At 48.5% G+C, this 22,241-nt stretch overlaps 1 protein-coding gene across 4 annotated transcripts in view; it reads left to right on the top strand.

The window, feature by feature from the left end:
- The window catches only part of LOC137430268 (ketosamine-3-kinase), a 103,645-nt gene extending 83,638 nt beyond the window's left edge, over positions 1-20,007 (top strand). For all 4 annotated transcript variants that reach the window (XM_068121027.2, XM_068121037.2, XM_068121018.2 and 1 more), the window contains exon 7: positions 19,117-20,007. In XM_068121027.2, the coding sequence (XP_067977128.2) occupies positions 19,117-19,455 (339 nt within the window). In that variant the 3' untranslated portion in view covers positions 19,456-20,007. The remainder of the gene's footprint in view (positions 1-19,116) is intronic.
- The last annotated feature ends 2,234 nt before the right edge of the window (positions 20,008-22,241 follow it).

Genomic DNA, 22,241 nt, shown 5'->3' with positions numbered 1-22,241 from the left:
GTTGGGATTCGAACCTGGGACTAAATTTATTTAGCCCAAATTTTGGACACCAATTGTGTTATTACCGCAACAATTGGTGTCTGGGAGTGAGATACGGACCCGAAGCGCGCTTAACGCGCTCAAAATTACAAGTCACCGAAATTTGATTTTGTTTTACAAAAAAACCCGAATTTTGAAAGTCGCGCTATGGGAGATCAAGACGGCTGGGTTCCGGTAGAGGAGAGTGAGGCAGGGTCGATCCAGGACCAAATTGAGGGACATGAGGAGAGCGAAGCAGTGAGGGCGGCAGGTTCGCAAAATGGTGTCCTCGCGCACGTGGTTGAAGAGGCACAAAATGGCGCTCTCGCGCACGTGGTTACAGCGGCACCAAATTTTGCCGCGCCCGTGACCGTAGCAGCGGGCTTTGATGTGGGGGACTTCATGGCGCAATTCGCCGAGATGCTGAGAATAAACGGGGAGAAATTGAGTAATAAAATGGAGGCCCTTATGGAGAAGAATAGTGAGCAATTGGGAGCAATGAGGGACGAATTGGAGGGCCAAATGGGAGCGATAACGAACAGAATGAGGGCCGATATGGAGCGAATCGACAAGATTGGGGACAGAATGGGTGACCGCATGCAAAAATGTGGGGAGACCATGGATCGCATGGTGGGCGAAAGGGTCCCAGGGCTGCACGAGGAGGTAACGCGGGTCGAGAAGCGCCGGTTGAACGAAGTTGAGAAAAGCACGGGTACAATGACGGGGGTAGAAATCGCGACACGGGGTTTGGAAAAGCCGGCGACCGATGAGGTAGAGGGAATTTTATTAAAGCCAACGGTCGTCGAGGGGAACAAAGACAAAGCAGTGCTGGGAATTTAAATTGAAGAAATGACGGAGGTAGCCCGGGAATTGCAGGGAGAAATGGAAAATGTGCAAAGTCCCTGCTCACATCACGATGCTGTGCTTAACCCGAATGGAAGTTTGCAGGTGCGCGTGGAGAAAAGGATCCCCCAGGTGAGTCGTGCTGTATATTGTGCGGGTAGATTTTGCAGGAGGATGTTTAGCGACAAAAGAATTGTCGCGCGCTTGGGATCGAGGAGGCATCCGGGCGTTGGTGAAGGGTCCCGTGTGAGTGGAAATGGCACGCGTGGGAGGAAAAAGTGTGCGTCGGCGAGTGGGTGTGTTATAAAGTGTGGGAGTGAAACCGAGTGCGAGCGAGAATGCACGTCGGGGTGTACGGAGTGTACGTGCGAGGGTGAGAGTGACACGAGGAGTGAGTTGGTGGTGGAGCGGGTGCGAGAATGCACGCTTGGAATGGTTGAGGGTGTGCGAGGAAGCACACCTGAGTTGGTCATGGCGCGAGTGTGGGAGAGCCCATCTGAGCGCGTTAGTGGGTGGATGCCAGAGTGCACGCTCATGGTGAGTGTTACGGAGGACGTAACGGAGGAGAGGTGTGGACCGAGGTGTGCGCAAGAGTGTGCGCGAGAGGTGTGGTGTGTAACAGGGAGAGCGTTGGTGGATTGTACGGACGGCGTTGGAATGCCGGGTTTTGTGAGGGTGAAAGGGGTAGCGTATGCGTGTGAGCATGCCGGTGAAGCATCGACGGTAACCGGGTTAGCGGTTAGAGCGACGGATAGCCGATGCGAGCACTCGGTGCGAGGAGCCCTTTGTTGGATGCGAGGCCCGGCGCGGATCGAAGCTGCGTCGTTTCTCTTCGAAGCGTCGTTGCCGATTCGGGCTTGGCCCCGCCCCGCCCCGCACGGTCGAGTCCGGGCCTTGTCGGGCCAGGCGACCGGTCCGGTTCAAGGGCGAGTGGGCGGAAGCGGAACGGTGCCCCCTGGCGGGGATGGGGTTCCGACCGGGGGAGATTGAGCCATCGGGCCCGGGACCGCAAGGTGCCACGCCGAGATGGTGCGTGGAACCTCGGCCCAACCAAACCACCTCCCTTGAACCGAAAGCCGGACGGATTCAACCTGCAGGCGACCAAACCACCCGAATTCATTGCTCGGCTTTACGAACCGAGTTTAATGATGTCATGACGCACCGAGGCTAGGATATAGCGGACTGTGATGATGATGGTAGTGATTTGATACGAAATTTATAATAGTGGGTAGAATTGGTAGTAAATGGAAAATTTTTGAATTGGTTGGAATTTGGACGAGCAAAATTGATAGTGGGACCTCCCCGATGTGGTGGGATGGGCAATCCACCATCCCTCACGGCGAGGGGGGGCAAAGGAGCACTAGATTATGGGGTGTATGGCAGTGAAAACTAGCCCGGGTGGGTTAGGATATTGTGTGTAGGGCCCTAGAAGATGACATTAGGCAAGGTTAAGATTAGTTAGTGACAAGGATACCTGTAGTGGGGACGCAGGTAGATTAGTGTGGATTATAATGACGAGGGAGCGCAATAGTTTAAAGGGAAGACGGAGGAGCGCGAGTTTTAGAAGGGAGTAGACAGAGCAGATGATGCAGTATGAATGGAAGTGCTGGTGAGCAGCTTCAAATGAGGCATCGGTGAGGCAATGCTCCGAGGTGTGTGTGAGTGTACAAGTGATGAATGAGAGAGCATTGCGGATGAGTGTCATGGTGAGTAGTGAGTGTTGTGGATCAGCGCGAATGCGCTTGGGGGAAAGAAGGGTGCAGGCGGCACCAAGTATGAGAGCACAGGTGTGCAAGTACAGGTGTGTGGAATATATGGAGCAGAGAATGAGTGGTGTGGAGAGAGTTGGAGTAAGTGGTACGGAGTGGTGTGCGTGGTGCGAAGGTGTGGATGGGGGAAGAGTGGACCCCCATCACGGATACCCGGGGCGGGTAGTGTAAGTGTTAGGTAGAGGGTATAGGTAAATTGTGGTGGATATTGGCATCTGTGGTGCGGGTGGAAGAATCGTGATTGGATGGGTGCATTCGTGTTGTGGAAATGGCTGGGCGTGTAGCCTGTTAGTGTGTGTAGTTGGTTTGGGCACTCCACCACTGTGAGGATGTCGGCCAGGTGAGGCCGCAGGTGGGCTCTGGGAGCCGGTAGTTGTGGATGGGGCCCGAGGATCCGGAGGACGGACCCGGGTAGCCCAGTACCAGAGGGCACCGAGGGGTGACAGAGCCAGGAGGGGCCTTCCCCAGTTAGTTAGGTTAGGGTGAGGAGCTAGGTAAGCTCGGGTGGCAACTGCAGTGGTGGAGGTGTGCAGGTGGGTAGACCTGCTGGGAGAGCTACACGTCGCAGCCCAGAAATTGTGCAAGGGCACCGGGAGATGAATCGGGGGAGTGAGACCCCAAATTGAGAAGCACCACAGTTTGGTCAATGGGAATTGGTTTTTAGAACCCATAGTGTAAGTTGGCCAATGGATTGGCAGGGAAAGACCCCGGGTAGTGTAAAGTGTGTTAATGTCATTTAGAGGATAGTTAGGATTGAAGTCTCCTCGCACCATCTACATGCACTCACCTGAGATGACGTACCTCCACACCATGCCATGTTTTGTTATTTTATTGTGCAGATGTTTGGAATGTGAGACGCATCATGACGTGGGTGTGACATTGTGCTTGATGTTCCATCTCTTCCTCCTTATGAGGATTGATGACGAATTGGGTGATGGCAAATTTTGGCTAGAGGGATTGTGGTGACGAATTTGGTATTGGAGAAATATGGGGAGACGAGACATTAGCGACGAATTTGTAAATGTGTAGATTTTGTAAATATGGGGTAAGGGCAAGGGTAGTGTAGGTGACAGGGGGGGTGACGTACGGTAGGGATGAGCTTTCTCATTTCGCTCTCCGTACGCATTTCGCCTTGCATTGCCTTATTGATGTGTACCCTTGTGACCTTACCCCTCGCTCATTTGTCTTGTCCCCCTTTTGTCTCCCACATGACCTGTGCGCCATTGGGCGCCGAGGGGAGCATGCGTGAGTCGGCCATTGTGCGCCCGGAACTCCCAGAACCAGCTGTCTGCATCGATGCACCACATTATGGACCACATGTCTGTGGCCGAGCCCCACTGATGGACCCCATGGGTTGGGGCATGGCCCCTCTGCTGGAACCGGCCATGAGGGCCCGAAATCTTGCTGGCAGACCTTGGCCACAGGGCACCGATGCCCCACAGGTGAACCACACTAGTCGGCCCTGTGGGCCATAAATAAATAAAAATGGACACGTTGGGTGCATTTCATTTTATGCTCAAATAGGCCGCCAGTAAGAAAATGAAAGGAAATGACAACATCTGGAAGAAAGTAAATAGCCAGCAGAGGGAGCCGAAGAGCAAGAGACCACCTGCAGGGTTAGGGGTTGTTGGTTTATTTTTATTATTGAACATTGACGAACTATGATGACTGGGCACCGATTGGTGCCTGAGGGTGTATTGGTGCGTTTTGGGTGCTTTCATGGTGCATTGATGCAGAGCAGACTGTCTCCCCCCCAGAAAGAACAATCACAGGTCCTGGGTTAGTCTTGTAAATAAAGTAGCGTCAATTGTAAATAATGCTCCCTACCGGCTGTATGTTTAGTTTGAGGATGCTTTCCGCGATTCGGTTATCCTGTGGGTGTGTTTCTGTTAGGAGAAGGGTGCAACGTCGCAGGGGGACATATTTACTCATTTGTGAACATCTGTAAAACTGTCGCACTCAGGGTTGAGTTAATAGTAGAGGGAACTACATCTGAGTGCCACACTAAAGTAGGTAAAAATTTATCGGGTTGGGACGCCCCGAGGTAGAGAAGGGTGCAATGTTGCGGATATGGGATTTGCATCCATCCATATCCGCTTGTAAATATTCCCCTATTTCCTCAATACTTCCCAACTATCCCCAATCCCCCATTCCCTAGTCCCATTTTCTGTAAACAACACTCTGTAGACCCGACCTCCCCCTATTTCCCCCATTAAATGTCGTGCCCAGGTTCACCGCATCTCATGTAAGACAACTATAGGACATCTTGCTAGTTATTCTTAGTCTATGTCAGTTAAGGACTCGTTTCCATTAATTCTGACCCTTCGTTGCACCAGAATGTGATTGTATGGCACCGTTAGGAAGTTTAGGACCTCCCAATACCTCCCCGCAGCTCTTCCTCACAGTTCAACAACAACAACAACAACAACAACAACGAGCGCAGGAAGTGCGCGTCCTCACTCCGGCTTGGTTGGTAGGGGGTGTTGGGAGGGCACCAGGCCTTCCCAACGAGCCGCCATCAAACATGTGCTCGACGGGGTTACCAAATAGGGGCTCCCTGTCAGCTCCTCGTCAAGGGCGGAGCCCGGTAACCCCCGCACCCAATGGAAGCGGCGGACCGGCCCCAGTGGGGCGGAACCAACCAGCCGAGGGCGTGTCACTCCCCGGCTGAGCATGCGCGGTGAGAGGGGGGTGACGTCAGATGCGCGCCGAGCTTGGAGAAAGAAAGACGTCCCCTTCGAGCGCTGTGAGACCTCCCCGCATCTTCTGGACCGTGCTTTATCCTGTCCCCGAGCCAAGGTGCACCTTGTGCTATCGACCTACCTGTCCCTTCCTGCCATCAATCCCTGTGTAAGTCAGCCTTGTTCCGTTTGTCTGTGGTCTGTCTGGGGTAAGATAAGATGGTAATTAAGTGCCCATCTCTTCTGTGTCTTTACCTCACTGCCTTGTAATCTACCCCTTTTCTCCACCACTGTAATTATACCCTCCTCCGGAGGTCTTGAGAACTGTACCCCTTGCGTCGTTTCCTCTTTCCCAGTCGTCGTGTCCTTTCTATCATTGATTTGGCATAGCGGGATTTGGCCAACGTCTGGGTGAATCGGGTGAGTTGGGGAAGAATCGGGGGAACTGTTAGGTCGCGGCAATACCACCACTCGGTAAATAACATCTTTAACCGCGTCCGTAACAATATATATATATATATATATATATATTGTTGCGGATCTCTCGAAGCCCGTCGACGTACAGAGGGGGGGGGGGGTTAAACCCCTTTTCCCCCTCAGGTCTTCGAGTCCACGAGGCCGAGTCGCCACTCCCGTAGCGAGCGTGTGGAAGGGTATCGGGTCGATTCCACACGTACCTTCGGTACCCACGCTGCCACGAAAACGGGGACTGGACCTCGCACAAGCCATGCTAATTGAATAAGCCTGACCGGTTTGCGTATCACGTGACTCGTGCCGTTACTTTTATTGAACCCGATTCGAGTGGTTTTATTCGTGCGATGCTAGGCCAATGGTGAAATGACGGGCACGATCAAATGGAAGAAAGAACAGGTTTATTTATAACTATACAAGGCGAAGAGACACAGAGCAGGCTTAATCAGTCTTAACTTATCCCCAGACACGGGCCCACTCACTCACATAGGGAAAAGAAGGAAGGACAAGTTCGCGCTCCAAACGCGCCTTGACGCCGGTCGCTCCGGGACAGCTCGCCGGGCGTGGCCCTCAGATGTTCACGGCGCGTGTGCTGGGAGCGCAGGCAGGGAAACCGTGCATCTGTGGCCTGGAATGGATCGTCTCCACAAGCGCGATTAACACAGCCGCAGAGCGCAGGGCACAGGGAGAGTTCGTGTAAAGAGAGGGCTTATAACAAGCAACTGAATCCACTCGTGGCTACAATGTCTCTTTCTCACTGCGCTCACAACGCTCTCTGATCTCCGACTCAACCACCACGACTTCTAGGGCACACTCCACTTTACCACCACGTCTCTCCCAACTCTGTCTGGCGCGGGGGCTCGGTGCAGGGTCTTATATCGCCCCTACCCAGCCTTACCCAAATGTTCCAAGCCTCTCCTCTCGCTGCCGTTGTTAGCCACTCCCCTTGAGCTCCGAGTGGCTGCTCGCCGCCTACCGGCCACTCCCCTGCAGCTCCTCCCTTCGGCCTTGCCAGACTTGTTCCAGGCCTAGCACGTGGCATTTCAGCTCAAAGAACACCTAACTCGCTGGCCTGCTCAACGCAAATTAACACAGGAAAGGAGACTACGCTTACATATATGAAGAAATAACTGAACTAAAGCGAGGCTACATGTTGTGGTGCAACTACCTACGAGGGGGGTCATCCTTTATTCTCAAAACCGCAACAATATATATATATATATATATATATATATATATATATATATATATATATATATATATATATATACACATACATATATATATTGTTGCGGATTTGAGAATCCTTTGTTTGTAAATATGACCCTCTAGTAGTAATTCTTGTAAATACCTCCGTTTGGTGTGTAAAGGTCAAAGGTCGTCCCCTCAGCTAGTCCATGTACAAGCACGTAGGCCATCATAGACCTCTCTATAGTTATTTCTAATTCTATGTTAGTTTAAGGCTCTGTTTCCCACGAGTTGACTCTGCATTGCACCAAATGACATAAGATAGTTCCCTTTTCAAGTTTCCCCCAATCATCTCTTCGAAGTGCCAGTGCATTGGGCGGTTTTCTTCACGCCAAACTCCATTACGCACGCGGTCAGCTCGGAGAAGAAAGGCGTGTCTCCAGCTCGTCATGAGGAGGAGTGAGCCAGCCCCCGATCAACCATCCAAGCATGAGGGGTTTGGCCTGAGAGGGCGGAGGAAAGAAACTTCGGGGAGGTTCAAGAAGATTCTAGGGCGTGGTTATATAACCCGTCACGCGGAGCCCCCACCTCAGTCCAGTTGAGGAGGAGTTGGAGTCCAGTTGGAGCAGATGACCGAGGAAGCCCCCCACGAGCAGATGACCGAGGAAGCCCCCACGAGCAGATGAGTGAGGAGTCCCCCGCAGCTGGGTTGAGTCGAGAAGGGGTTGAGCTTTAACGGCAGTTCGACCCGCGGCCGCGAAGCAACGCCGCCGTACGAATGAGAGTGTGGAGAGTCGGCGGCTGCTCACTCCCGGCCCGGCCGTTCTCCTGCGTCCAGCTGAACCTTCCTCCCCTTCCAGCCATTCGTTCCTGCCCTCATCCATCCTTTTGTGTACGTGTTTGTTTTGTTTGTCTTGTCCCTGGGGTATAAGTAAGCCTGAATAGATAAGTAGAATTGCACTGTGTCTTCCTCTTCTGTAAATTATTTTCGTTTCTTTCCTCCTCCTTGGTTTCTTTGACTTGTAAATAATTAGCAATAAATTCTTGTTCTTCCTTACTCTGCCTTCTTTTCTACACATCCGTTCGTTTTAGAGGTTTCCATCATTGAACACCTGTGGCACGATTTGGCCAACGTTTAGGATCGGGTCTAGTTTATGTTAATGGTTCGAGCCGTGGGCTGCTAATCCGCTCGGCAAATAACATCTTGTCCGCGGTCTCGAGCGGAGCTACCCCCCTGCCTTGCAGCAAATGTTTGCTCGGCCAAGATGCCAGGTAGCTTCAGGAGCGGAGACGGCCAGTGCAAATAGAAGGGGGATTAACCCCCCCCCCCGCTAAGGGGAAGCGCCGTCCCCGTATCCGTAACAATATATATATATACACACATATATATATATATATATATATATATATATATATATATATATATATATATATATATATATATATATATATATATATAGATATATATATATATATATATATATATATATATATATAGATATATATATATATATATATATATATATATATATATATATATATATATACATACATACATACATACATACATACATACATACATACATGTATATAAAAGTAGTGGACGAGTTATGACTAAACTTGGACGAGTTTGTTCGGTGACAAGAACTAGTCGATTAGATTTTGGTTCAGGTCTGAATCCAGATCCGGCCTATCAGTCGGATAAAAACAGACTGGTGAGCCTAACGGAGGTATGCGCTCTGCCGAGTGCCGTTCCAGTTTGGATGTGAAATAAGTCATTTCTACAATATGCATTTGAAATGAGTGTGGCAATGTTGGGCAATTTATCTGAATGTAACTCTCTTTGTCAGTCATGGTGTATCAAGGCTAAAATTAATACAACAAGCACGGAAGGCCAAACTATCACCTGATTGGGTTATAATCTTACCTGCAGTTCCAAGTTGTCATCTCAATCTATCCTTCTGTTTACACCTTACTAGCTGAAAGCACCCTGCTTTGCCCGGGTTATTTTTGAATGAATTTACTACTATAATTCAGCTTTTACTCGCGGCCGTAGAAGATTGACTACTATAATTCAACTCAGCTTTTAATTGCGAAATGGGCCCAGCCCGGCCGATGCAGCCTCAACCGGCCTCGCCACCTAGCCTATAACCTTCCCGGGGCCCGTCCCGACATTTTTGGTTCTTTTTGAATGAATTTACTACCATAATTCAGCTTTTACTCGTGGCCGTAGAAGATTGACTACTATAATTCAGCTCAGCTTTTAATTGCGAAATGGGCCCGGCCAAGACGAAGCAGCCCCAAACGGCCTCGCCACCTGGCCTAAAACCTTCCCGGGACCCGTCCCGACATTTTTTGTATTAGAGGTTTCCTCCTATCTTTCACCGTTCAGGAGCTTAGCTTGCGCAGACAATCAAACAAAAACTTTCTTTTATAATATAGAGAGACTTACTCTATTTTCAAATCTTCATGTGCTATAATATTGTTGCGGATCTCAGCGCCGGCCTTTCCCCTTACCAAGGGGGGGAGTAGTCCCCTTGTCTTTTACTAGCCGACGGGACCCGGGACCTATGACGTCCTTCCCGGACAGCGTTAGGTAAGGTTTTAGGACTATGAATTCGCTATTACCTAAGTACTAATGCTGGCCGGAAACGAGGAAATAAGCCCCGACCGAATCACGGGTGTTAGTGGAAACGCCGAGCGGTAGCGACCCGTGACCCGAGCCCTTATCAAGGACTAGATCCCGATCCGAGTGGTTCGTAATCGTGCCACGCTTACCCAATGGAGAAATGACTGAAACAGTCGAATTTGGAAGAAAGGAATAACAGAATTTATTTACACTTTGTACAATCAAGAAGAAGAAGAAGAATACACAGTGCAGCCTTATACAGTCTTAACTTATCCCTGGACAAACGGGCCCGTTCACACACAGACACGCTCACACGGGGTTGCAGATGAACAGGTTGATGGTCCAGGAATGGCGTCCAGGCAGCTCGTTCTCCGGTCCCAAACGCACGCCGCGAAGAAGGTGGAACAGACGGCAGGAGCTCTCCGCGTGTCGTTGGCGCACGGGAATTATATGTGAGGCGAACGGTAAGGCTGGCTGGGCGGTTACACCTGCGGCCACGGCCGCGTACGTAATAACCGGACCGGCGCTATATGCGCTCCCAATACGAATTCGTATGCGCTCCCAATACAAGTTCATATGCAAGGCGCAATTCCTTCCAGTTCTTTACACACTGCTCTCCCGCAGAAGTCCTCCTCAAGTCCTCTTACAGTGCGCTCTCTCAACAAGTCCTTCAGCGAGTGAGTCCTTTACAATAAACCGCAAATTCCTTCCAGTCCTGTTCAAGGGCTTTGTGCGTGCGCTTATATAGCGCCGCCCAGCGAACCCTCTGGAACTTGCCAGTGCCCTTACCTTACTACGCGCCCTTACCACGCCCCTTACGCCATGCCCTTAGAGCCCTGATTGGTTATGGCTCTTACCGTTGCTGTCTCCACCGCTCCACCCTCGATGCCACCACACCCCGACCCTGCGCTCGTCCCTCTCTCAGGCCTACCTCATGTCATTTGACTAGGGAGCATCCTAATGTGAGGTGCAATAGCGAAAATTGGGCGCGGGATGGATTCTGCCCAAAGAGGTAGATTTGGAGGGTGGAGGCAAAATGAAAGGGGGCCTATCTTATTTCTTTTACACAACGCAGATGTTACGAGGGAAATGGCCTTATACACACACAGACTATGACATAACTAATATCCTAAATGGGCCTACATGTTGCTTGTGGACTAACTATGGGGGCAAACCTTTAACCTTTAATGATGTTATATGTACACTCTCAAAACCGCAACACTGCACCCCTCCTTCGCCAGGCTCGTGCCCGAGCCGAACCCACACAAGTGAGTACGACCGGTTTTGATACAAGGGTCAGGACTACTTTTTAACTTACGTGTGACACTTAGATGTGGTTCCCCTCTACATTGAATCTAACACCCTGTGTGTGACAGTTTTACGACACTAGATATGTCCCATCTACTGCGTTGTGTCCTAACTAACAGATTCACACCCACGGCTAACCGAATTATGGAAAGAATTCGCAAACTAAACATAAAGCCGGTGGGGAGCATGTTATTTACAAGACTAACCTAATTATTTACAGTTCTACAACCCAGGACCTGTTCTTTTGTTGGGAAAGAAAATTTTGAAGAGAGAAACACAGAATGCACTGCACTGCACCAATACACCATCAAAAAATGCACCAAAATACAAGAATGCACAAAAATGCACAATCACATTTCAAAAAATGTTTGCTGCTTGGCTGCTGGGCTGCTGCATCTTGGCTGCATCTTGCGTCTTCCTGCTTCGTCTTCGGTGTGCCATAATAAAACCTGAGATCTTCTTTCCTGGCACACCGGAATGAAAAATGCACAAACCGTGTCCGTTTTTTTATTTGCAGGGCCATCTTATGGTCCATCGGCGTGACTTTTACACCACTTAAAACCAGTGGTCCGCAGGGAAAGATAATGCTTGCAGCAAATGTTTGCTCGGCCAAGATGCCAGGCCACAGAACGTGTGGTCCATAGGTGTACTGGTGCAGCCAGAGGTAGCAGAGTGCACGCAAAAGTGCAGCCGCACAGCTCAAGGTTCCTGCACACCCCCCTCAACAAAAATAATGGGTCCATGGGTGGGGAGGAAAGACAAAGCAGAGGTTAGCGGAGGAAAGGGTGCAAAGGTACACACAATACAAGGCAATGCAACATGAGGGGCGCGGGAGAGCGAGCGGAGAAAGTTCGTCCCTAGCCGTTCGTAACCCCCCATGTCAGCCTACATTACCCTTGTCCTTCCCCATATTTACAATTTACAAATTCGTCTCTACGTCTTGTCCTTTTTTTTACCCCCCTCTACTCCAAATTCGTCATCCAATCCCTCCCAAGAAGGAAGAGATGGAATATTACACAATGTCACACTTACGTCATGATGCGTCTCACCATCCAAATCGTCTGCAAAAACCTGGTGTGGAGTTCTGTCACCCTTGGTGAGTGGATGCGGATGGTGCGAAGAGATTTCATCCTAACTATACTCTAATAACATTAACTCCTTTACACTACCCGGGGTCTTGCCCTGCCAATCCAATTGGCCTCATTACACTATGCGGTTCTAAAAACCAATTCCCATTGACCCACCCTGTGGTGCTCTTCCAATTTGGGTCTCACTCCCCATTTTTTTCAATACTGTGCCTTCGCACAATTTCGGGGCTGGGTCGTGTGGCTCTACCAGCAGGACTACCTACCTGCGCACCTCCGCCACTGAAGTCGCCACCCGAGCTTACCATGCTCCTTACAACTACCCTAAATCGGGGAAGGCCCCTCCTGGCTCTCTCACCCCTGTGATGCCCTCTCTGGCATTGGGCTACCCGGGTCCTCTCTTAGGATCCTCGGGCCCCACTGAACACTACTCTGACTCTACCTGGCTCCCAGAGCCTACCTGCGGCCTCATCTGGCCGACAGACTACCAGTGGCGGAGTGCCCCAATAACTATACTCTCCAACAGGCCCACACGCCCAGCCATTCCACCCACTCATGCACCCATCAAAGCACTACATTGCTACTACACGCACCACAGGTGTCAATATCCAACAATTTACCTAAACCCACTACCTAACTTTAAACTGCCCTCCCCGGGTATTCTTGAAGGGGTCCATCTTCCCCCATCCACTCCTTCGCACCATGCACTCCACACCACTCATTCCACACCACTCATTCCACACCACTCACTCCACACCATTTATTCCACACCACTCAGTATTCTCACCATTTATCCACTTGCACCCCATGCAAGTCAATCACTCAACACACTTACCCTTGTCTTCAATACACCACTCATACACTATCTCTGGTCATCCCCGACCAATGCCTCATTTGCGCAAGTTCATCCACAAACAATTTCCTTCAATTCCTCATTTGCTCATGCTCACCACAAAGATTCTCATTCTCAAGCTCATACACACAGCATCATCTAACTATCTACTTCCCTCTAATACTCGTGCTTTCCCGTCTTCCCTTACACTAATCACTTCCCTCGTCATTAACATCCAACTAATCTGACTACGTCCCCTCTACCGGTACAAATGTCACTACTTAAATCTTGTCCCTACTGTCATTTCTAAATCCCTAACAATATCCTAGCCCGCCCTTGGCTAGTTCTCACTGCCATCCCCATAATCTAGAGCTCTTGTGCCCCCAAATTAGAAGGAGAATGGTAAAGCTACCATTCGCCAACACTATGGCCATTCGTCCACTATCCTCGAGCCTCTCAGGGTGGAAATACATTTTCACCACTCGGCTTCGAAAAGCCGAGCAATGCATGCGGGTGGTTGGTCTCCTGTTGGTTGGGTCCGTCCGGCATTTTCTATTCTGGGGAGGAGGCATACTCGGGCCGAGGTTCCAGGCACCATCTCGACGCGGAGCCTTTCAGTCTCCGGCACGATGGCCCAACCTCCCCCGGTCGGAGCACCGCGTCCGCCAGGGGGCAAAGGTCCGACCTCGCCTTCCTCCCCTCAAACCGTGCCGTTCGCCTTTCGACGCGGCACTGACCATACAGGGTGGGGCCCGGCACGGATCGTGCACGCCGATCCTTGCGAGACTGCCGCGGCAACGATCCCCCACCGGCCCCCGCAGCACACAAAGCGCACCATGCCCCGAGAGCTCGCGTGGGCTATACGTCGCCCTAAACGCTGCCCCGGTCTGCGTCGATGCTTGAGTCGCATTCTCACATCCCACGACCCGCTCCACTCTCGCACATTGAGGCGCTCCAGCGCCTCTCTTACACTCCATGCATTCTACTACTGCACTCTCTCCGTGCACTCTCTTTTCTTACACACTCAGGTGCACACCACTCAGGCGAACTCACGCCGCTCGCACACTTCATTACACACTTTTCTTCCATGCACTCCTCTCGTGCACTCTCTCTCATTACATCCTCTGTAACACCTACGGGTGTGCACTCCTGCACACACCCAATCAGCGCACACTTACCCACGGGTGTGCAATCTCTTGTTGCACACCCAATCACGCGCTCCGTTGTGCACTCCCGCACACTCTCTTCGGCCAACTCACACTCTGTGTCGCACTCTTCACACATACACTCCATTGTGCACTCACGCTCCGGCGTCGTTCGCACACGCGTGCCATTCGCTTTCACACAGCGCACCACGGACCTTCCTCGAGCTCCCGGGTGACGTCGCGATCCCAAGCGCGCGAAAAATCTTTTCGCGCCAAACACTTTCGCGCCATACATTTTCGCGCCATACACAACCCTACTCACCTTCGGGATTCTCTTCTCCTCCAACCGCCCTGCAAACTTTCATTGGGGTTAGGCAGCACGACATGACGATGTGAATCCAGACTTTGAGGACATTCCATCTCAATCTCCCGTGATACATGTATTAACCCTGCCGTCTCCTCAACCCCAATTTCAATTATAATTTCTTTTTCTTTATTAAGCTCGGCGATTTCTACCCCGGTCCACTTAACTGCGCTTTGCTCCACCTCTCTTTCCACCCGTTCCTCACGTCGCGCTACCACGTCGCATACCAATGCGACTTTCCCGCTCGACCTGCACCTTATGTCTCTCCCCATCTCTTTTATTTGGCCACCTATTCTGTTTCCAAACCCCAATAACCCATCTTTCATTTCTTTCATTTCCTCATCCATGTTGCTTTCCAATTCGTGTTTTACCTCTTTCAATTCCCGGGTGGATTTGTTACTTTGGGCGTCCATTTTGTTTTCCAAATTATTTAGCCCGTCTTTCATTTCTGCCCTTGATTTGTCCATTTTTGCATCCATTTGGGTCAGGAATAGTCTAAGGTCAAACCCGATTTGCACAGCGGCCCCAGCTGCCACTGTGGGCTCGGCTCCCGCTGCCATGTGCGAGGCGCCGCCATTTTCTTCGCCTGCCACCCCTACTGCTGCACCCTCATCAATGCTCTCTTCTTCTTCACATTCTTCCCGGGGGTCCTGGGTTATCGATTCTAACCCCTCATCTACCTCCTCATTTACCCCCACTGGCATCCGACCATCTTGGTTATCCATGGCACGATGTTAATTTGGATGTTAACGAAATTTCGGCCGCTCGTAATTTTGAGTGCGTTAGGTGCACTTCGGGTCCAATCCCACTCCCCTGACACCAAATGTTGCGTATCTCAGCGCCGGCCTTTCCCCTTACCAAGGGGGGATTAGTGTCCTTGTCTTTTACTAGCCGACGGGATCCGGGACCTATGACGTCCTTCCCGGACAGCATGAGGTAGGGTTTTAGGACTATGAATTCGCTATTACCTAAGTACTAACGCTGGCCGGAAACGAGGAAATAAGCCCAGCCCGAATCACGGGTGTTAGTGGAAACGCCGAGCGGTAGCGACCCGTGACCCAAGCCGTTATCAAGGACTAGATCCCAATCCGAGCGGTTCGTAATCGTGCCACGCTTACCCAATGGAGAAATGACTGAAACGGTCGAATTTGGAAGAAAGGAATAACATAATTTATTTACACTTTGTACAATCAAGAAGAAGAAGAAGAATACACAGTGCAGCCTTTAAAAGTCTTAACTTATCCCTGGACAAACGGGCCCGTTCACACACAGACACACTCACACGGGGTTGCAAATGAACAGGTCGATGGTCCAGGAATGGCGTCCAGGCAGCTCGTTCTCTGGTCCCCAACGCACGCCGCGAAGAAGATGGAACAGATGGCAGGAGCTCTCCGCGTGTTGTTGGCGCACGGGAATGATATGTGAGGCGAACGGTAAGGCTGGCTGGGTGGTTACACCTGCGGCCAAGGCCGCGTACGTAATAACCGGACCGGCGCTATATGCGCTCCCAATACGAATTTGTATGCACTTCCAATACAAGTTCATATGCAAGGCGTAATTCCTTCCAGTTCTTTACACACTGCTCTCCCGCAGAAGTCCTCCTCAAATCCTCTTACAGTGCGCTCTCCCAACAAGTCCTTCAGCGAGTGAGTCCTTTACAATAAACCGCAAATTCCTTCCAGTCCTGTTCAAGGACTTTGTGCGTGCGCTTATATAGCGCCGCCCAGCGAACCCTCTGGAACTTGCCAGCCGCGCCCTTACCACACCCCTCACGCCATGCCCTTAGAGCCCTGATTGGTTATGGCTCTTACCGTTGCTGTCTCCGCCGCTCCACCCTCGACGCCGCCACACCCCGACCCCGCGCTCCTCCCTCTCTCAGGCCTACCTCATGTCATTTGACTAGGGAGCATCCTAATGCGATGTGCAATAGCCAAAATGGGGCGCGGGATGGATTCTGCCCAACGAGGTAGATTTGGAGGGTGGAGGCAAAATGAAAGGGGGCCTATCTTATTTCTTTTACACAACACAGATTTTACTAGGGAAATGGCCTTATACTCACACAGACTATGACATAACTAATATCCTAAATGGGCCTACGTGTTGCGACTCATGACCAGGCAGCATCATAAAAGCCTACACAAATTCATTTTCAAAATCTATACAACACCCAAGTAATTATCTACAAGAAGATACGGAAATGGATATGCGATTATGAATAACAGTACAGGTAACAAACAACAATTAGTGAAGATAGATTTGTATGGTGTCCTTAACTTTTGAATGAGTTGAGAAAACCATGCGCCCTCGCGAGGAAACTGCCCCTTTCAGCCATGACTTTTAAGCCACAGCTATTGATGTGTTTTTATATATTAAGTTGAGCATCAGGAAGCTTAAATATCTCGGGTTCAAGTTTTAGTTTGTAGCTGTTACCTTTTAGGATTGTTAATTCAAATTTAAGTACTCTTGCAGGCTAATTTTTTTTTTTTTTGCATACACAGCCAACATTGTTTGTAATGCCTGTTTGTTGCAGCATCAACATTTGGGTGGAGGGCCTGGGGAAACTTTATTTATTTATTTATTTTGGTTCCAACCAATGAAAGGTTTGGTGTGTCTCTAACATATCTGTGTTCCCTGAAACACGCACTATCTAATAATGTCAGTGCAACAATGTGTTGTGTGTAATGATATAATGTTGTCGGGTTAAGGGAACGGAATCTTTCGGACAGAGTGATCATATCATGCAAACATGTAAAAAACTATTGGCTCTATTAATGCTTCCTTAAATCAAAAGTTCAAAAATCCTTCTCACTTGCTGTCTTCGTGACTTTCTACCAAACCATACTTAATCCCAGCTTTGACAGTAGGGCCGGATTTAACAATACAGGGTGTCCACAAATTTAATTACTGTTCCGAATTGGAACCTTAATAATAATTTTTTAAAATGAAATGGGATAAAATAACATGGTTTGCTGCATATGAAAGAACATTTCTCTGTTGTTTTTTCAAGATCATCATTCAAATCTGAATGGACTTATGGAGACTGCTAGAACGATTCGCTAACGTGTAAAACAATTTCCCCACTTGTGCTTGGCTGGCCTGCCCTACCTCTGCAGGATGCTTTCATTCTCCATAAACTTTTTTGTGCCACTCACCATTCATTTTCCTTGATGGTTGCTGCCTTCCATAGGTCACCCCGTAGCTTTGTTGAACCTGTATAGCTCATTTGGTCCCTATAAACCAGGCAACATGTTGTGCTTTTCCTTGTGGGGACACATCATGTGTCACAGGAGATGCCTAGACATGAAAATTAAATTAATAAAATTATGAGAAATGTTCTTTCAATGCAGAAAACCACATCATTGTTTCCCAATTAATTATTTTATTTATTTATTACGGTTTACATTTGGTATGACAATTTTTGGACACCCTGTAAATTATCATACTAAAATACGCAATTTGGTGTCTGTCTTTCTGATGATTTTTGACTATGATATATTTTGTCGTTACTTACCCAATCTCAACGAAACTGGACAAGAGTACGTAGGGTCACACAATGAAGGTTGTAGCGAATTAATTTGACACCCCCCCCCACCCCCTCCCCAAGGGGTTTTCTCCACCAAGGGGATTTTTCCCGCCAATAGGGTTGCATGTTGAGGTGTATATCCGTGTTAAGATAGCTTTATTGTGACGTTTTCCCAAGGCTGCTTCTAATAACAAAACTAATGATAAAAAAAGCCACCTTTAGAGGCCATTTTTCCCCACAAAGTGGGGGTTGGCCTTTTTCGGGAACTGTGGTTGTTGTTGTTTTTCGGTCCCCTTTTTGAAGCAATGTTTTACGGCCGGATGCCCTTCCTGACGCCAACCCTTTTTGCCACCTTTAACGACAAGCAGGGAATTACCAGTGAACTGGTACTCAATTAGCCGACCTCGGGAGGATGACAGGCTGAGTCAACCCCCCTGGTGTTAATTCAGCAATTGACCGGGATTCGAACCCAGGATCCTAGGATCCTAAGCCGGCACCCTTGCCGCTAGCCCAACACCAGGGACTAAAAACTAATGATAATAGCATAATATTCATGATATTACACATAAATATTATTACTCATAATATGGAAGACGGGATATTATTATTATCTCCTCCTTGATATCTCCTCCTTGAACAAAATCCGTGTTAACGTGTATAAATAGCTTATCGTGCCATTTTAGTGGGAGCAACGGCCCTGACCAGAAGCAAAAGTATTATAAACCACAAACACATTTAATTACCTTTTGAAACAGTCACTACTGCTGTTTAACACGAAACTGAAAGGGAGGAAACCCGGGGTGTGTTCAGTTACTAAGCAGCTAGCTAGCGTTTGCCAAGCCAGCCGTTCCTTATCAACGGTTTTGAATGGAGTGCTTGCTCGAATGCTAAAACCACTTGGTGAGTGAGCTCTCTAAAAGAAACTTGGTAAATGAACCCCTCCCCTCCTCCTCCATGTTCTTGAGGCCCGAACCTAGATCTACTGTAATCTATGTACTCCAAAGAGGGATGGCCCTGCCGCTCCCATAGTGAGCAGGTTTACTAGTATATCAAAATAACCCAAAATGTTTGGTTGGTGTTGTTGCTGTTTTGTATGCAGCCTATGGCTGCTGGTTACATTATTTTCTGGAAGCACAGCTGTGGCACTGATGCAGTGCCCCTATTACCAGTAAGCTGGTACTCATTTTGCCGACCTTGAAGGATGACAGGTATATTGTTGCACCACTAATTGACTGTCTTTTACATTATTCCTCCAACTAGAGCAAGATTCCAGTGCTATTTGAGGGTATGACCATCAGACCATCATTGCTTCATGGAGACCTTTGGGGTGGGAACGTGGCCGAGACATCAGAGGGAGCTGTCGTGTTTGACCCTGCTTCTTTTTACGGCCATTCGGAGTTTGAGCTTGCAATTGCTGGCATGTTTGGTGGGTTTGGCCATAACTTCTATGATGCGTACCACTCGCTAATACCCAAGTCACCAGGATTTGAAAAACGGATGAAACTATACCGCCTGTTTAATTACCTTAACCACTGGAACCACTTTGGCACAGGTTATAAAGGCTCGACGCTTAGCACAATGAGATCATTGCTGTCGTAGTCATGCTCAGAACTGCCTGTTGTTCTGAATATTGTTGCTCCTGCTTCATTTTTTTTTTTTTTTTAAATGTTGGGCTTATTCTTTGTCTTCCTCTTTGCTTTTCCCCTCCCAACCCTATCCTGCCACTCCATCATAATACATATGATACATCTCAAGAATGGAAACACTTATGATGCACCCTTCCCCTCCCCCTTTTCCTTTCTCTTTTATTTTTCTATATGATCTACACATGCCCCTTCACTTCATACATGCTTTCAACTCTTCACTTTCATCTCCCTTTACCTTTTTTCGCACTTTCCCTCCCTTGCCATTGCTCATCTATCCCTTCTACCTGCCTTTTCTCTCAACTATGACTGCTGTGATGGCTTCCATTATGAATGTAATATGTCGATGGCCCCATGTGATTTTGATCATCAGACATTGAGATCTGTTCATGTATTATTACAGGCTGAGTGAGATCTATATGCACTTTACGCATCTTATTTGCTTTCAATCAATGGAAATCCTTGTCGTGGTGTTGTTGAAAATCAAATAAATGCAAAAGCAATTTAACTGCTTGGAATGCTTGCGGGACCACCAGACTTAAATTCATGACGAGGCAAATTCAAGCAGATCACAAAAATTAAGTTAATAAAACACATCAGATGACGATGGGGCAGTTTACAATAAAGTCCTATGGGCCGGTGCTCCTGCCTCACACCTGGCTCGGCGTCACGCTGTTGAATCCAAAGCTTTCAGAATCATTGGAATCTCCCGCGATGAAGCTATCTCTGAGGGCCTTTCACTCACTCACCGCAGGCAGGTAGGTGGTCTTTCTGTCTTCTACCGACTCCTCTCCGGCCTTGCTCCCCCAGCTCTCTCTGTGCTCTGTCCCCCAAATATTCCTACAGGTCGCACAAGATCTGCCAGCAACCCTCTTCTGGTGAAACTGCCAAAATCAAGACTCTCTGCTCACCTTCACTCTTTCATTCCTCTTTTCTCCCGCCTCTGGAACAAACTCCCACACTCACTTCAATCACACTCCAGGTCTTTAAAACAGCTGTTCACCACCATCTCTTATCTTCCCCCATCCAAAACCTTGATCTTTTCTACCCCCACTAATTCACCCCAGATCCACCTTGTTTGAAATTCCAACTTCTTTCCTGGAAGTCCTGGCAGTGTCCATATGTTTTATACCTCTCCAACCCCCCCCCCCCCCTTCCCACGCCTCCCCCCCAAAGCCCTCTCCCTCCCACAGTTCTCTCGATGTCTCCATGTCTCTCGGTCCCTGCTCTCAAATGTTGTGTTTGTGTCCTTCCCCCTCTCTCCCCATCTTGTCTACCGCTCCCGATGTTATTTGTTTTATGTGTCTGTTTGTCTTTCTGTGTGATTAATGTTCGCTCTTTCACGAGCCTCGATCTTGTATACAAAAAAAAAAAAAAAAAAAAAAAAAATCTCAAAAATAGTTTGATGATGTAGCTCTTGACTGATGGAAGAACTAAAGGACAGAATGTAGAAATGCATAAATACTGAAAGTGGGAAGGGAAGGTTAATGTGATTGAAGAAAGTGGAGGAGAAAAATAGCTTGTAATAGGGCAACAGCTGAGAAGTAAACATCCAGTTTGATGTATGATGATTCCAGCACTTTAAATGAGTTGAGATAAGGACAATAATTAGACAGAAGATGGAGTATGGTTTTACATATGGGAAAAAAGAGTGATGTCATAAAGGTAAGCTGTTAACCAAGGGGTGGGGAGTTTAGACAGTGAGGATGTTTCATCAGTTCGGGATGGAGTTCAGCTGATATTGGCACTGTTAATGGTTATTTTTTGTAAATGCTACACCTGCATTGTCCTAATGAGGCTGTTTGTTAATTTGTTTGATAATCATATTCTGGCTCCGGAGTGTTTGGGTGCCCACGACGAGGCGTGAACGCTTCTGTGGCTGAGATCCAATCCTCGACTTGTCGCCACTCGTGCAAAATGAAACGAGGGGTTTGATCGACTCGTAGATGGAAGAAATTTGGAATATGACCAGGGTGTTGTCCCAAAAGTCTTCTCAACCAGAAGATGTCCAAGGATATTTTGCATTTATATGGTTCAAACTGGACCCTGACAAATCTTTGCACAATGGTATTCCCCATTCTAGGGATGCGCGAGAAGACTTTTTTTTGGTCAAATTATATTCCCGCAGAAATGTAAAAGTGTTCGTAAACATTTCTATACATAGAATACTGCACATTTCCCTTTCAAATGTTTTTTAAAATTAGATATACTGAATACCTGTGCCATGCTGCATTCTTGCATCAAACTCAGTGACTTGGAAAAAAACAGCTGACATTCCTTCCTCTCCTCCCCCTTGTAGTTTTCTAAATAGTTTTTAAAAAATAGTTATTTTAGTATACTCTATAGAGGTCGTTGAACTTAGGGATAAGAATGTAAGTTATTGAATCGATGGTGGAGAGGCTCATGATAAATTGCACATACTAATGCAGGGAATTTGCTGTGTAGACAAATCAATTTACAATTGTATCTCCTGCAATGAAGCTGAGTCTATGGGCCTATCACTTCACACTGCAGGCAGGTTGGTGGTCCCTGTCTTCCACTGCCTCCTTTGGTGTTACACTGTCATCTCTGGGCTCTGTTCACCCCCCCCCCTGTTTTCTGCAGGGGGGCACATAGTCTGCTAGTCTCACCCTTCTGATGCAACTCCCAAAATCCAGAACCACCGCTCACTTCAACTTGTTCGCTCATCTTCATCCCACCTGTGGAATCAACTTCACAAATCTCTTGAATATCAGTCTTCCT

This window comes from Myxine glutinosa, chromosome 1 (genome assembly GCF_964187855.1).
Source record: "Myxine glutinosa chromosome 1, kmMyxGlut1.1, whole genome shotgun sequence".
NCBI classification, from domain to species: domain Eukaryota; kingdom Metazoa; phylum Chordata; class Myxini; order Myxiniformes; family Myxinidae; genus Myxine; species Myxine glutinosa.
This window is presented reverse-complemented; position numbering and strand designations above follow the sequence as displayed.